The 17,539-nt window shown below is 27.4% G+C and overlaps 1 protein-coding gene across 1 annotated transcript in view; it reads left to right on the forward strand.

The window, feature by feature from the left end:
* LOC107444465 (sodium channel protein 1 brain) overlaps nucleotides 1–17,539 on the forward strand; it is a 79,643-nt gene that overhangs the window by 11,323 nt on the left and 50,781 nt on the right. The window contains exons 2-8 of the mRNA XM_016058615.3: nucleotides 7,048–7,327; nucleotides 11,708–11,835; nucleotides 12,185–12,265; nucleotides 13,623–13,751; nucleotides 13,954–14,060; nucleotides 14,928–15,034; nucleotides 17,339–17,493. Of these exons, the coding sequence (XP_015914101.1) occupies nucleotides 7,088–7,327; nucleotides 11,708–11,835; nucleotides 12,185–12,265; nucleotides 13,623–13,751; nucleotides 13,954–14,060; nucleotides 14,928–15,034; nucleotides 17,339–17,493 (947 nt within the window). The 5' untranslated portion in view covers nucleotides 7,048–7,087. The remainder of the gene's footprint in view (nucleotides 1–7,047; nucleotides 7,328–11,707; nucleotides 11,836–12,184; nucleotides 12,266–13,622; nucleotides 13,752–13,953; nucleotides 14,061–14,927; nucleotides 15,035–17,338; nucleotides 17,494–17,539) is intronic.

Below are 17,539 nucleotides of genomic sequence, written 5' to 3' on the forward strand. Positions count from 1 at the left end.
CAAACAAATTTTCGATGAAATATGACTGTTCGGTCTTAAGCAAAACGCCATCTGTTGTAATTGCTTCGAACTAGTCAGTTGCTCTTGAACTCTTGTTTGAGTCAGTCGTGGCTACCATTGCAATAGTGCAATGATTTTGGTCTGATTATTTACAATTGTTAAGTAAAGTATTGTTTGTTAAACTTGTAGTATTCAATGAACCAGCGCATTGTGTACAATCATATACAGGAACATCTATGAGATACTGTTTTAATTATATTCATAATAAACTCTTTGTAATAACAATAATTACAATAATGAATAAGAATATTTTTTTTATAATAAATATTAATTATTTGAAAATATAGAAAACATTAAAATTAAAATGTTCTTTGGTAGAAGATATATAGACTAAAAGACTGCATATGTGGAATGCTCAAAAATCGAGAAAAGTGCACATATTTTTCAAAATTCTATAACTTTGTCAAAAAAACTCAAATCGATTTGAAATTTTGAGGGCTTGCATAGAACAGTTCGAATAACTATTTTCTATTTTCAGAAAGTACAAAAAAAATTTTTTGCGAATTTGGCAAGTGTTCAAACTTAACAAATTTTTTCACCATAAAAACAACCTATGATAAAAAGCTAGATTCAGTTCGCCAAAAACAAAGTATTGCAATTTGATCATATGTAACTAACAGTAGAGGGTTCAGTTTAGAACATATCAAATTTTCATGCAATTTGAATGATTTTTCGCAGTTCTGTGAACATTTGAATTTAGACCTTTTCTTTGTAGATTTCAAAATTTTCGCAAACTTTTGACCGGTAGTGTATATATATATATATATATATATATATATATATATATATATATATATATATATATATATATTAAGTAATCTTTGTATGGAGAGCAGGAAAATCCAATTCTCTCTCAAGAGCTAGAGAGAATCTTGCAAACAAGTCCCGATAAATTCTTAAATCATACACAAAAAGGGAAATGTTAGTAATTACAATTAGTCCATTAAATAAGTTGAGACAATTTTCCGGTTCAAAATGTAGAGAAAACATGGAAAACATTACAGGGCAATGGAGGAAAAAAAAAGGGGGGTGGTGGAAAATAATAATAAAAATAATAAGAAACCGGAGAAAAAAAAATCAGAAAAAAAGGAAAGGAAATAATAAAAAACCGGAAAATAAAGGATATAATCTTTTCATCAGCTCACACGATTATATCCGCAAAAAGGAGTGCTTTCTAATATTGTATCAATATAGCCAAAGCAAAATATATCAATACAATAGTGTGAGGAGAACTCAAAATATTTTTTTTACAAAATATTTGCAACAAATAAAATAAAATAAAATGCTGCTAAATGAAATAAAATAAATATTAATAAATGTTAATAAAATAAATAACTTATTATTTTCCTTAATTTTATTCGAGTTTTTTTTTCTTTTTGTCCTTAATGTATTTATTTATTATGTTATATATATATATATATATATATATATATATATATATATATATATATATATATATATATATATATATATATATATATATATATATATATATATATATATATATATATATATATATATATATATATATATATATATATATATATATATATATATATATATATATATATATATATATATATATATATATATATATATATATATATATATATATATATATATTATACTACGTTAAATTTGGCATCAGCGAACTAAATCGTTTTTTCTCCTAAATAAAATTTCTTAATGTGGCCATAAATTTATCTAACAAAAATTTTAAGATTTATTTACAAACAGCTTTTGAGGGTCAAAATTTTTTATATTTTATTTTTTTTATTGAATTCTGTATAATATAGGTTCATAAGTTAAACTACTTAATACGCTTTTAGAAATAAAAGATCACGAAAGTTACTCCAAACAATATAAAATACAATTTTCTAAATACAATGCTCTTGTCTAACAACATTACAAAGTTTGATTGGATACAAATACAAACATCGGTTTATAGAACTATTTATTAAGTTTTTCTAAGTTTTGTAAACTATATGCTTCTAAGATAATAATATTATAAATGTGTTTTATAAATATAGTCACTCGCATTGCGTGCCTTAGTAAAAACGTTGAGTGATTGCAAGTATTTTTAAGATTTATTAGATTGTCATTTATGTTTAACCTCATGTCAGTTTCATTATTTATTATGTCCATCTTCGTTCTTTTTTTCTGAGTATTAAGTCCATTTTTATATGACATGCTAATATATTTGCTGCCCATCGAAGTTATTACAGTTTTGGAAAGTGTAATTAAGAACAAACCTTAGTTAATAAAATTGTTATTAGAAAATTGTTTTTATAAATTCATGGAAAGTAAAATATCTTGCACAAGAAAACTAAAAGAGTTTAAATGAATTAATTAAATTTAAATGAAATGAATGATACCTTGTAACTAAAGCGAAAAGATATATAAGTACATCTTTTCGAATATAAAAATTTTATATAGAATATATAAAATATATTAAATAATATATTATAATAATAATTAATATAAATATAATAATTAATATGATATATTATACTAATAATTAATGTATAGAATATAAAAATTCTTTTTTCTTCAAAAACTAAAAAGTGGGAAAATTAGACATGTTTCGAGTGCTCAAAAATAAGCGTCTATTTTCGAGAGTAGCCAGACGTGAATAAAGAGAATAAAAATATTTAAAACAAGAAAAGTAAAGTTACCAAAGGAAAAATGAAAGATAAATAAAGGTAGAAAGCAAAACTAGAAAAACTGCGGTAGCCAGAGTGAGACAAAAAACGAAAAGTTGCCAACGATATAAATGGAAAATAAATGAAGGTGAAAAACAAATTTAGAAAAATCTATGTGGCTGAGAGAGGCAATTCAGAGCAGGCAGCATTTCCACGCTCCATAGAAAAGTGCTGAGAAACTCATTAAGTTAAAGAGAGAATTGAATGAAACAAGATACCAGAGTATCAAGATGAGCTGTTGTGACAGGGGTGGAAAGAAATGTTGCACTATTGAAATCAATTTTATGCCCAAGGATCCAACAAGTGCAGCAATAAATTATTTATCAAAATCTTGCTGATGGATATCTATAGTGCTCCTTTAATCCAAATTTTAAAGAGCTTCTGGTTTAATCGTTGAAACCAAGTTTTCAATGGACGTGGTAAATGCCACAATGGTTATTAATACTAATAGGATCTTAGAGGGACTTTAATTCTGTTAACAGGCCTGAAAATGACTTTGTAACTAAAACGGGAAACTATACTAGTAACTTTGTTGCAAACGGAGTGGAAAAACGGGTATGTTTTCAAAAAGAAGTGCAGTTTAATAATACAGTCCAATACCTCAAAAGTGATGAATCTAATTTCTGTGATGATTATATAGTTTCAGAAAACATGAGATAATGTAGCATGAAATTAAATGTTATTTTTTCATTTCTTAAAACAAATCTTCATATATCAGAATTTCAAATTTAGGTTCAATTAAACTTCAACTCAAATTTAGGTTCAATTAAAGTTCAAATCAAATTTAGGTTCAATTAAGGAATTAAAGTTCACAATGAACCCGAGAATCCACATCAATTCATAAAATGAATCTTATTCATATGACTTTTTATAAGGAAATAAATGAGTTTCGAATAATTTAAAACTATGCATTTTTAATTTTAAAAGTGCACTGAAAATTTTTATAAAAAAGTACCGGCACTGAGGATGCCGGTACATTTACAACTATTTACACCGTTAATTATACAGCATAATTATTATAAAAGCCTGTAAAATTTGCGAAAAGTTTAATTCTTTTTATAATTATACCCTAATTATACTTAGAGTAAACTTGTTTAAATATAATAATTCATGAGAAATTATTAAAATTAACCAATGAAAATAGCCTAAAAAGCAAATTTGATAATTATTTATTCAATAATGAATCAGTATTAAAATTATTTCATAATTTTTTTATGAAAATGTATGTGAATAAACAAATTCTTCAATATCCTGTAAATATTTTCTAATTAGTGCAGTTATTTTATTTTTAATAATTTGGGGGTGTTTTAGTTCACTGTAATTAAATAATAATATTTAAATAGTAACATAAAATAATCACAAAAGAACAATATTTGGAAAAAAAGGACTTATAAAGTTAGTATTTCCGATTAAAACATTTGATAACAGAAAATATTGGGATTCTAATAAATAAATTTTAAACTAGCAAGATATAATATTTCACGTTAAAAAAGTTTTCAGGAAAATAAAGTTAAAAACATTGTATTTTTTAACTGCTATTTGTGAAGAACATTTAAAGCGAGATATTTCGAATTTTAAAATTAAAAAATTGCACAATGTAAGGACTGTACGAATTAATGTACTTTTACATTAATAATCATAAAGACATTATACATTATAATTCGAAAAAAATTATTCCTAGTAACTAGCTAAAAATAACTGATAAAAATCTTAATAGTCATTTAAAAATAATTTATAATTAAAACTATTGCATTATTTCGTGCAGAACAATATGCGAATAAATGGATTTTGTAATTTTATGCAGACAATTACTACTTAGTGCAGATAGTTTTATTTCAGAGATATGGTAATGCTTTTGTGCATTACAATTGAATAATAATATAAATAAGTAATACTCAAAATGCGATATCTGATGAAATTTTATTAGTATAAAATATATTTGGATAAACATAATTTATTGCAGCAGAAGGGAGAGGGACTTTTCAAAATGTCATTTCCATACTGTGAAATTGGTACTTGGAAACTGGGAATATTCACAGAAAATCTGGATAAGTTCGTACGCCTGCAACAACGAAAATAGAGAATCAGTATGTGGCTTAACTACCACTACGATTATTAAGCATCAATTCACTAGTATATAAGACATGCTAACTTGATTCAATCTTGATGTACCTTTTGAAACATTAAGGTCGGCATTGTCTAATGGTCTTTTCTCCCACATTGGTGATCTGCGCACGTTATATGATCACGACTACTTCGATGGATGGTCCACATTAAACAGTTGGCTTGCTATTTGTGACTGCAACATCGTCCGCCTCGCGCTGTTGCTTCTCAGTCTCATTTATACACGACGGGATCCTGCACACACTCGACTGCTAATAGCAACACAGGAGTAACTACACATACAACCATGAACTTAATGCAGCTCTCATGGCTAAAGCTCAAAACCCGGTGACCTAAATCCAGTTCTCCCGGTTTCTCACAAATACAGCAACTAGTGGTATCCGTTCATCGAATTCTATCCCTAATAAAATTCTGGTGGGATGTATTGTGGCTTAACTACCACTACAATTATTAAACATCAATTCACTAGTATATAAGATATGCTAACTTGATTCAATCTTGAGGTACCTTTTTTTAGATGAAGGTTGACATTGTCTACTGGCCTTTCCCCACAAGTATTTAACACAAACGGACAAAAGAGCTGGCAATGCGAACACCACTTTATTGCTTCAGAACATTCAGCGGGATACTGGTTTCAGTATTTCGACTCAAACAGCTCGAAATAAGCTCCATCATACAGACCTATGATTTCTGTTTGGAAGAAAAGGAACTACTATACTGCCTGCAGAAAGTGGTCATAGGACCATCTCAGATGGGGACGAGATGAGTGGAAGAACATACTTTTTACGGGCGAGTACACTCTGTGTATAGTGAAACAAAAGGAAAAAAAAGACATTACCCTTAATAACTTTTGTTCTAATAACATACAGTCGGACCACTATTTAACGAAGTCACTAAATCCTTATAATAAGTTCGTTATAAGGAAAATTCGTTAAATAGAAAGTTACCCTTTAAAATACTTAAATAACACAAATTAGGTTGTAAATTCATAAACAGTAGACATAATTAAAATAGCAATTCATACACCTTTATCTTGTAAACTAGTATCTACTATTTATTTTGTAAATCTTAACCATAAAAGAAATCTGCACGGAAAGCAAGAATAGAGCAAAACATTATCCAGTGTTAAATTATCATGCTAAATACATTTTCAATTTAGAAAAGGTTAAATTTATGTATAAAATTACAACTGCATTTATTATAAAAGCAATTTTAAACATACATTACGTTCTGAAGTTTAATTGATACTGATAAAATCCGTTAATTTTATTTGAGATTTTCGTTTGAAATGCAAACAAAATGGGAAAGGGATTTTGCTACGATCTCTGAAAATTAAGTGGCTTCGAAAATCAATTCAAGGTCATTTCCCCATAAAATAAGTTTGAAATGTTCTGAAATATTTCGGGAAATAGGGAAAGTGGATCTGGAAGAAAATTTCGTTAAATAGAAAAATTTACTTCGCTACTTGGAAGTTATTTTACGAAGAAATTTACAAAATGTTAAAAAAAAATCTCAAAATGGAAGTTTGTTAAATAGAAGCACGACTGTATTTTTCCGAACTGAAAATCAACCTTAATATTTTAAAAGATTGACCCCAAATTCTTCTATTTAATAAGTGCTAACTATTAATAAGTCAGGGAATCATCTCAGTAATTCTCATTATCAAGATGCTTTATCAAAACATCATTATCTATGCATTATCAAGATAGGCTCACTAATGGCTCAAAGTCATAGGACAATTATTTTCAGAACCTACTGCCTACTGTTTAGCTTATTTTCCAGATATAAACCCAATAGAACATATTCGTGGCATTCTCTCTTTGAAAATTTGATTGATTCCATGGGACATGGTTACAGTCAGGGGAAACCATAGTCTTTAATGAAACTCCTTTTTATCCGAGAAATTAAATTTTTGGTTTGTTTTTATAATATGTTTGAATTGAGCATTTTATTGTTTAATGACGTCAATAAATGCAATTTTTTTTGTTCTCTGCTTCTTTTTATTACCTCATATCTTACACCACTTATGCATCATATATCAGTCATCAAAAGTTTTCCTCATTTTAGATAATTTTAAGAGGCCTTTCTCAATTTTTGTATTCTTTCCATTCATTCCAGCTGTTGTTAATGGATGAAATTAAATAATTCCTTTTGTTTACAGATGGTTGTTGGTTTAATGAGGAGATAGTATCATCACCTGGATGGATGAAGTCACGTGGTCGGCTGGGAGCTTGCGACTTGTACCCTATACTCGCGAGTCGCTTGCTCGCCAAGAGAGTAGGTGCAGATCTGCAGAAGCTCGTCGAGAAGAGCATGGATTTAAAAAAGAGAGGGCCACCAACTTACCCGAGAGAGAATGTGTTTGCATCGCACCAGATTTGCTACCTTCCAAAATATTTTATACCCCGTTAGAAGATGTTGGCCAGTTTGGATTAGATAAGGTATGCTGTACGCAAAACATTTTAATATTGAACACAAAACATTTAAACTTTTTAGAACTTTTTGTAGGAGTTTTATTTTGTGAAATAGTTTTAGTTCTTACCCATAAATAATAAAACTAAGTACATCTAATACATTACAATCAATTTTGAGATAATTTTTCTGGTTAGGTAAGCTGTGTAAATTCAAAGGTTACACTATATTGATCGTCATGTCTATAATGCTTCTTCTTCAGTACTACAGTTTGTCGCAGGGCATGAGTCTCCTCCATCTGACTCTATCTGGAGCAGATCCCTTAGATTTCTTTCAGCAGAATCATTCCACCTCGTGGGGTCTTCCTCTTTTTCGTGTACCTTCTGTCTTTGAAAAAAAAATCACTAATTTAGTTGGATTAGAGTTTTTATATCTAAAGAGATATCCTAGCCATCTAATACTGCTATAATATTAACAAATTTGGAATGATGCAGTGAAGAAAAAATGAAAAGTGGCTGCTAAATTATCAAAAAATTGATCTTAAAATAAAAATTACCTTAACATCAAGCTCTATTTTTCTTTTTAAATATTTACTTTATTCCAAACTGCAAAAAAAGAAGGGAAAACAAAAAAAAAGGACTTGCTTTCTATGAGTTTGAAAACCATAAAAAAACATTGTCGCCATCTTAGTTAAAAAAAGAAATGGAAATTTAAGGAAATCTATCACTATGAGAATTAATTGTTCAAAAACTTTTAGCTCTGCTTTTTAAAAAGGTTTTATTGCTATATAAAATTATAATAAAATGAAAAATGCTCTCATGAAAATCATCGCGTTTTTCAAAATTTCGCCCCCAATAACTTTACCAGAATTAAGCTATTTTTTTTGTCTTTCTGTATTATTCTTTTACCGATGTCCATTCTAGAAAGTCAATTATGTCAGAATAGATAAGCTTCCAACTTACATTATCCAATGTCTCATTCACTAATAGAAGCTAAGCCTATTTAAGAAAAGAGCACTACCAGAAATTCTTTTTCTTTGGAATTAATAAATACTGGTTAGATGAATCGTTACCAGCGGACCTCGCTTAATCGATTCCTTGTTAAGTAGAGCTTGCATAATTAGAACATGCCAATGAAATACCCAATTTAGGTTTTCGGCCTTTTGTCCTAAATAGTAGTTCAACATCTTGACCTTCAGGAAATTCGTGTTGCTTAGGATTTTAAAAATAGACTGTTCTAGAAGCTATTCATTTTCGTTTCGTAAACTTATCGGAAGAACAACAGAAAAGTTACATTTTTTGTAAGTTTTATTCCTGATCGATAGATTTAAAGAGAATCTCTACCTAGAAGGAAATGAGGTTATTGAAGATTAAGGGTTGATTCGAGTAATTAATTGTACATGTCTGTTGATGAAACTTTGTATAAAATTTAAGGTTGATTTATTACCAATTAGACGACCTCGTAGCTTAATTTTTTTAAATAAATGGATATAAATTAAGATATAGGGCACAAGGACGCAGGGTGATTTATTTATCTTTTTAGTAAATATGAGAAGTCAAGATGTGATATATTGTCTTGCCTAGGGCTTCTTAGCCCTTTAAAGACCAGTTTTTTCTTTTTCAGTAAAACGCCAAATTACGATTTTAATGGATCAAATAAGGTAAAAATAACAATATTCTGCTAAAAAAAATGAATTATCTGGGCAATTGGAGGGGGGATTGGAATATATGTGTCCCACTGGGTTTTTTAGACAGGACGCATATGTTCCAATAGTATTTTCGTCTGCGAGATATGTATGTTCCGTTGGGGCCGAAAGGGTTAGCTGATTTTTTATACTCTAGAAATTTTTAAGCAGCGTTTAATATTCTTATAGTTACCTAAAAAAATTGACATAACATAAATGATTGATATTTGTTTGCAGCAATAAATATGTACTTCTAGTGATTTTAATGACGTCTTTTTAAAAAAATTATTTCCAATTTTGTATGAAATATTTGTTTGGTGAAGTAGGAGTTTTTCTAAAAAAATATTTTGGCGAAATCTCTTATTAAATTAATCTAAATAATCGAAGGAATACATTTTTTTTAAAGTTTCAAAGAGATATTGAAAATTTAAAATAAAACTTCCATTCTCGTGGAAAAGTTCTCGATAAAGTAGAAAAATTTAAGTAAATGTTTATGAAAATTGATCAAACCTTGGGAGGATAGAGGATTTCGGCGATACTAGCTTTAATATTTCGTTCAAACTGTAAAGATGTAAATTTTTTTGTTCAACAATATGCTTAAAATATCACTTAAAAGATTAGTTTGTAATAGTTGAATACCCGTTCTTCTTACGGGGGGGGGGGGAAGTAAACAGTCAATAAATCAGTTGTTGTTGTTTCTAATGCCACTTGTCAATACCAGCAAGTCTTCTTGAGGAAACCAGGCGACTTTAAGGCAGGGAGTGCGTTTCCTGCTTTTCAGTGGTCATCTATGGCCAGGAATACGACTTTAGCCACACGCACGTCACAACCAGTTTTAAAGGGTGAACCCATTCATTCATCTCCAGATCGTAATTTTGACCTGAACCAGAAAACGATCAATCTACAGTTCAATACCCCCAGAGGCATGTTTTGTTATGCGAACACGGAGGACTTTGTGAACCGACAGATTTAACGTGCACCAGTTACCATTTACTACACGGGAAGTGTTCGACCGGCTGGTCTTGACGTTTACCAACACAATTAATAAACCTAAAATAATGATTTTTTTAGTATTAATTTTTGTTATTACCGATGGCTTTACGCTATTAGATTAAATGAAATTCGTTTTAGTAGTTAATCCTATCAAAATAAAGATTACCTGCATTTAGATTCATTTGGCATAATGCTCTTGTTCAAGGCAAAAACATAATAGTCAAACTTTTTTCACAATTAAGTGCTTTTTTTATGATACTTATCCTTTTCGATGGCCCATTAGAAACCTCTTTTCCCTTCATCTTTATAATTGCATATTTTTGAAGCAGTTTTAATAGGTACCATATACTAATTGTACCAATTTTAGTGTACTTGGTACTAATTAAAACTACACCAATTACTGTAATACCGAAAGTGCTTATTACCAAAATAAATTAAGAAATGTTGCTGTCATTAATGAAATGGGGATTTTTTTAACGTGTCTCTTAAACGAATTAGTACCATTTGTCCACTAGTTAAGTTCTTTAGCACTTAGCTTAGCATTTTTGTTTTAATTAGTACCCATTATATACATATCAAAATTAATTGAGCATCATTGGCATCAATAATAGTACGGTGATTTCTTGCAGTTCCACTAAATGTATTAATACCTTATTGCTTTTCAGTACATAATTGTTTTTAATTACTTCTTTTAGAACCTTTTAATAAAATTAAGCATCATTAGCACCAGTAGTAGTATACAATAGTTAGCAGCAGTTTGTTTTCCTAAATAACTACTATTTATCCACTAATTTAACTTTTAGTACATAGCTTATTATTTTTTTATTTTAATTAGTACCTAGTATCAAAATTAATCAAACATGTGTTAATGTGTTAATTGTAGTGGTTTCAAACGAATGTGTTAATTGTAGTGATTTCTTTTCCATTCTCCTAAACGAATTAGCTCTATTTCTAAATTAGTTTTTCTTTTATGTGCCTAACTTATTTTTTTATGTCAAATATCTTTGATTTTAAATCATTGAGTTTTATTTAAACTCCTTTTTAAGGCATAACTATAAACAAAATAAACGCGTCTTTTCAGGTAAATTTAAGAGTGCTAATTTCGTGACGTAGTCTTTGCTGCCATGTTCAAGCTGATCATTGCATTTACCTGACATATAACATTTTTCAACATTTTTCAAATTCGTTAATGATTTTAGATGTAGTCTTCATAAGGAAAGAAAATATTACTTATTTAAAAATATAACTTCAGATGATTTTATCAAAGCACAATTGTGAACAAATAAAAATTGTCCCATTTTTAAATTGTTTAATGATTTTAAAAGCAGCTTTTCTGAGGAAATAAATATTTTTTTTTTTTTTAAACTTTGAAAATATTAATTTAGACAATTTCATAGGAAAGGAAATATGAAAAAAATTTGACCACATCTTGTGGATCGTTTTTAATTTTAAAGATAGCTTTAAAGGTTAAATTTTATTCGAAATTTTGAAAAAATATTTCCGCATTATTGGCTTAAATATTAATTGGCAAAAAATTGTGAAAAAATGCACATTTTTGTTTAATAATTTTGGAGTCAGCTTTGCAAGAGAAATAAACTATACTACATTCAAAATTGAAAAAGAATGTTTCAGACGATTTAATGGAAATGAAATTGTGAGAAAAAAATTTATTTTCATTGTCAGACGATTAGTTAACAACAAGCAACATTATTCTTTTTCATTTACATTCCAGACTTTCTGCGTGATTGCAAAAAGGTCTTCCAGTTATTATTTGTACAGATATTCTGCCGAAGATTCATTATTTCTTTTTAGCCCATGGTCCATAATTAGAAGATATGCAATTAGAATTTCTTGTCACAGGTAAGTTTTGATATCTTTTTATTATAAAACTATTCTTTATTACATAAAGTTTTCTTTGGCAAATTTTTAAATTAACAGTGTCGTTTGCTTATCTTTTGAAACAAGCTTTTGAATTCCTTGATATTTGATTTAAAATAGAGAATTGTTAAAAACAATAGCGTCAAACTTAGATCTTTTTGTCCAATTTAAACTTAGCAAATCTCTTCTTCCCCTCTTAACTTTTGATGACTGTATTTAACATTTTCTCTGAAATAAATTTTTTTAATTTTATGAACGTAAAAAGTTTTATCTCTTAACTAAAAACCTAAAATAATTTCTGATTTTAAGAATTTGGGTGTTTTTCTTTTAGGTATTTTGAATTAGTGGTTATGACCACAATTCTTATCAACTGCGTCTTCCTAGCTCTATCACAGCCAATTGAAGAGACCGAGTAAGTTTAATTTCAGAATATCTTTGAAAAAGAACTTATTTTTATCAGTAGGTGTAAATAATATGTTAAATATTTTTACAAACTGAGCAAAAATATTTAACATATTATTTACAATAATTACAATTTTAAATTTTGTGCTTTTATAACTACAATGATATGGAAATACAAAGTAACCAGATATGAAAATATATAATAACATATTATTAATCAAAAAATTTATACAATGTAATGTTGAAATTTTTAACTTTTATCTTTATTTATTTATTATTATCTCACATAGTTAGAATTGCTTTTTTTGATAATTTTTGTTTTAAATATGGCTTTCATTGTTATTTAGTTAACGGTTGGAAAATAACGTACTCGGGAATAACGTATGGTTGGAAAATAACGTACTCGTTCTTTCTTTTTCTATCTTTTTATTTTGTAGATTAGTAATATTCCTGTAAAGACCTTGTGCTAAGTGGCTACATTTAACGAGAATAAAAATGCTTTGAAACAGCTTCCTAATAATGATAATTTTTTAAGTTCAGTCACTTAACACTTTCTTTTCAATCTTTGATTGTTCTTAAAATTTAATTACCTTGATCTCTTTCATATTTTCTACATAGTAATGTATTACATTGGGGATCAATTTTTTTGTTGTTTTCTATTGCATGAGATTTTTTAACGAGATCCTAAGTACCTCCGTATGGCTGATTTCAAATCTGCAATCAGTTACCCTCTCTATGCTACAGTTCTCTTTAAATTAAATTTAAGAATGAAACTTTCAGTCTAATTTTTGTTGAAACGTAAAAGTTTAAAAACGCTATATTTAACAGGAGATCGCATAAATGATTAGGCAAACTTCTAGGGGAGTTAAGGCATATAATCAGGATTAAAATTGCATAGAACCCATGCCCGAAAATTTTGTCTTATTGCGCTTCCTTATTATGAACTGTTTCTTCGTGTGCTTCTGAGCATGTCATAATAGAGATGCATCCCTAGCCGCGTACAGCAGCATTTCTGAGCATATGTGCCTCCTGACGATAATTCTGATTTTAATCCTGACGATATGCCCTAAGTCCCCTAGAAGTTTGTCTAAGCAGTTACGCACCCTCTGTTATGCAATGAATTTTTTAAGTTTACATATTTCAATAAGAAATAGACAAAAAAAATGTCATTTATAAGAATCTGTTGTTTTGGGAACAAAACTAAGTTTAGATTTGAAATCCCTTATCCCAAATTAGGCAAGATCAAGTATTTGAATAAATACAGCAAAGAACTTGCTCTAGAGTGTTATGCGTTATGCTATGTAATCTTATTTTGATCATGTCTAACTTATAAACCATACCTTGATTTTGGGATGTTTACATTACAGATACGTGTTTCTTGTCATATATACCATTGAAATGATAATCAAAGTAATTGCCAAAGGTTTTATATTAAATAAATATTCTTACTTGCGAAATCCATGGAATTGGCTTGATTTTATTGTAGTACTTTCTGGGTGAGTAATTTTTACGTATCTTTGTAAATTTGGTAATAAATAAATGTTTAATGGTTGATAACTTGTTAAAATATTAGTCAAAAATAATTTTTCATCTAATTTATCTAAATTTATCAAAAATAAATAATATACGATAATTCAAAATAGTTTTTTTGGCAAAATGCTTTCTTGCTCTTGGTTTTTTACAGGTTATTTTTTACAGGTATATTACCCTGAGCTTACAAGCCATAGGGGTAGCTATAGGAAATTTATCCGGACTTCGCACATTTCGAGTGCTCAGAGCTCTTAAAACAGTGTCAATAACTCCAGGTAATTATAAAATATATAAGTTTATACGTAGTATATTATTAACACTTTGCAGAATTTTCATTAAAGATATTTTTCATACTTTTTTTCATTAATTTGTTTTAATTTAGGCCAAAATAAGTAAAAAATTATACTCAGCTTTTTAATAAATTTCGGTTATGAAATAAAGCATGTAACACCGGGTGTTCCTTTCTGTGTTAAAGGTAAAATTCTCCGACAATTTTTCTAATTTACAATTATTCGTAGTTATTTAGATCTAAGAGGAACAGAAATTCATTATTGCTTTTTTTTTAATTCACAAAATCAATTATTGTTAAATTTTTGAATGTGAATGAAACAAAATTTCAAACTACTTTTTTGAATTTTATATTTTAATAAAAATAAAAATCCGATGATCTAACAGACATAACTATTAAACTGCTTTTTTTTATAATTAAATCATTATTTTTGCTTATTAAATCATTATTTATGCTTAAATCATTATTAAAAAATATATAAAAAGGAATACCGACGACCCATCTGCGCCGGTTAATAAAAACGAAATTATTTTAAAAGCGATAAAATTTTTTAAATAATTTAATAAAATCGTCTCATTTCATAGAAAAAAAAAGTTGTTTTTTATAAATTAATGCTGGAATAAATACTATAAGTCTATTGTCTTATGGCATTATTTTAAAAACTCATTCACTAAAATTATCAATTTCGAAGTAAATGTTTTTTTAATATCAGTTATATTTTCTATATCTGTTTAGCAATAAATATGTATAAATTCTTATATGGTTTGAAACCATTCTGTCAAAATTGCTAAATAAAATCGATTTGCCATAATTTTTATTTCTAAAATGTATCTTTAATTTATTTTAATTGTAGGACTTAAAACTATAGTCAATGCCATGCTGCATTCAATGGGGATGTTGCTGGAAGTTATGACATTAACAGTGTTTTGTTTGATGGTTTTTGCACTTCTTGCTTTGCAGGTAGTTTTCTGTAGCATTTCGTTTTGAGTTTTCGAATGTAATTTCGAACTATTAATTTATGTTGTAGGAAACTAAATTTCATTAAAGGAAATTCGAGAATGCTATTCGTGAGAAATTTTTTGTTCCGCTTTGTATAAACTATCAATTAATGCTTGTAATTCACATTTAAGAAAAATAAATGAATAAAAATTATTATTATTAAGATTTTGATAAAACTATACCTTCTTAATGTTACCTTGTTAACCATGTAAAATAAGATTAAATATTCGAAACTTGATTGCTCGTTACCTGTTGAGTCAGTTGTAAATTAATTATATTGTCAAATCAATTAAAATCAAATCAATCAAAAATTAAACTGATTGTATACGTAGCAATTAAAAAAGCTAAGGATAACCATTGCTTGGGTTCTGATAACGAGAGCGGCATTGATATTTTTTAATTAAAATAATTTTAAATTTTTCCAAAAGTGTTTTAATGAAAAAGATTACTTTTGTTCTTTTTTAATAAATTTTTTTTAAATGTTTATATTTTAGTTTTGTTATTTACAGTTGTGTTTACAGTAATTTTGAGTTTTCTAATTTTTTGTTTTTTCTATCCTCTATAATTTAATTCACCTTTTAAAGTTAATTAAGAAAAGATAAATTAAAAAAACAGCAAAATTATTTAATTAATTTTCTTATACTTTCCGAAAAGCCATAAAATATTCAATGTTATCCTGATATTTCCATTTCCTTTTATTATTTATTTTTCTTATATATTTTAATTAAAAGATTAATTAAAATATATTGTACAATATTTTTTTTATTTGAAAGCTAAAGTATTGCAACTAGTAAATGCTTATTATAAATTACAATAGAACAACACTAATTTTTCTGATAATATTGTTATTGAAATTACTCTTGTTTGTTTTGTTACTCCCTTTAGTTTTTTTTTGTTGGCATTATAGAAAGAAGAAATATTTTCCCGCACTAAAGGACTAATCTTTCATTCTTTGAGAAAGCAATTACCCATTTTTTTTCGTAATCTTTACTCAGACGAACACACATGTCCTATTTGAATTACTATTCCCATTACTTTCAGGACTAAACATATTTTTAAAGGTCAAACTCTATGTTCACTATGTTCTACGCCTTATTCAAATATTCAGGTTGATGTACTTATTTCGGGAATAACTCAGTTTGACGAATATGTAAAGATCCAATCAGACTTTCCTTTTAAAAACTAAATTAAATGTTTGAATGACACGTGTCTGTTCATGTCTTCATAACGACTTTAAAATACTATTTATACAAAACTATCATATTCGTGGCAAGTAAAATATGTTATATGTTGTGCAATATGGAATTTATAAATTTACTTTCACTATTTAGGAGAGTTTTTTTTCTCCTGAATAATATAAAAAAGGAGAACTACACTTTAGTTTTTAGATTAAATGAATATATTTTTAATAAAGTATTGTAAAATAGCAATTAACGAAAATAGCCCTTTTTTAAGAGGCCAATCAAGCGTAAAATAAAAGTTGAAATTTTCAACCAATTTTCATTTAAAAAATATTTTGAAATTCTTTTTTTAAATTCGATAAGTTTTGTTACATATTGTATATATAATTACTTATTGCATAAAAATTGTAGAGTGTTATTTATAATATCCATTTTTTTAATGCTTTTCGATTAATCTTTTTTGATTGGTATTAAACTGTTGAAAAAAAGAACTGTTGAAAAATGTTAAACAAAAAAAGTGACTTTAACTTTTTTCACTTTTCTTCAAAACTGTTCCAACGAAATGCTACAGTTTTATGTCAGATTTGAATTAATTTACTCATAAAAATGTCTAGGAATAATATCCCAATAAATTTTTTTCCAATATTAATGATTGTTTCTCTTTAGTTTTTAAAGTTTAATAAAGGAAAAATGAGAAAACACAATTGAAAAATTAAGCTTTATTCAATTCGATTCTTGAAAACTGAAGTAAGGATTAAAAAGCATATAATAATGATAATAAATAATATAACTAACTCTATAAAAATTTATATTAATAATTATTTAATATAAATGACTTGAATAAATAAGAAAGCTTTATTATTTCCTTATTATTTATAATTGTGGTATTCTGTGAGACAAATTTAACATAAGTGCTAAATTAGAAACTTAGATATTTCTACTTACTCATAATTATTGACCATCAGGAATTTCCCCCTCAATTTTCATTATATTTAAAAAAAAATTTCTGTATTATTCAAACCTTTTAAATTTGTAATAATAAAAAAATATTAAAGGAATTTTTTTTTATTATTTATAATTTTAGCTTTACATTGGATTATTACGACAAAAATGTGTTAGAAGTTTCACATTCGGGAATATTTCTCATCGAGCTTATCATCTTCATGTCAGTAATCGGTCATCATGGCTTTTGGACGTCGATGGACAACCAACTGTGTGTGGGAACAAAACAGGAGCTAGGTAAGTCTGATTTTTAGTTTTTTTTAAAGTTTTTTTTTATTAATTT

Source organism: Parasteatoda tepidariorum, chromosome 4 (assembly GCF_982258835.1).
Source record: "Parasteatoda tepidariorum strain Cologne lab strain chromosome 4, Ptep-v5.0, whole genome shotgun sequence".
NCBI lineage: Eukaryota > Metazoa > Arthropoda > Arachnida > Araneae > Theridiidae > Parasteatoda > Parasteatoda tepidariorum.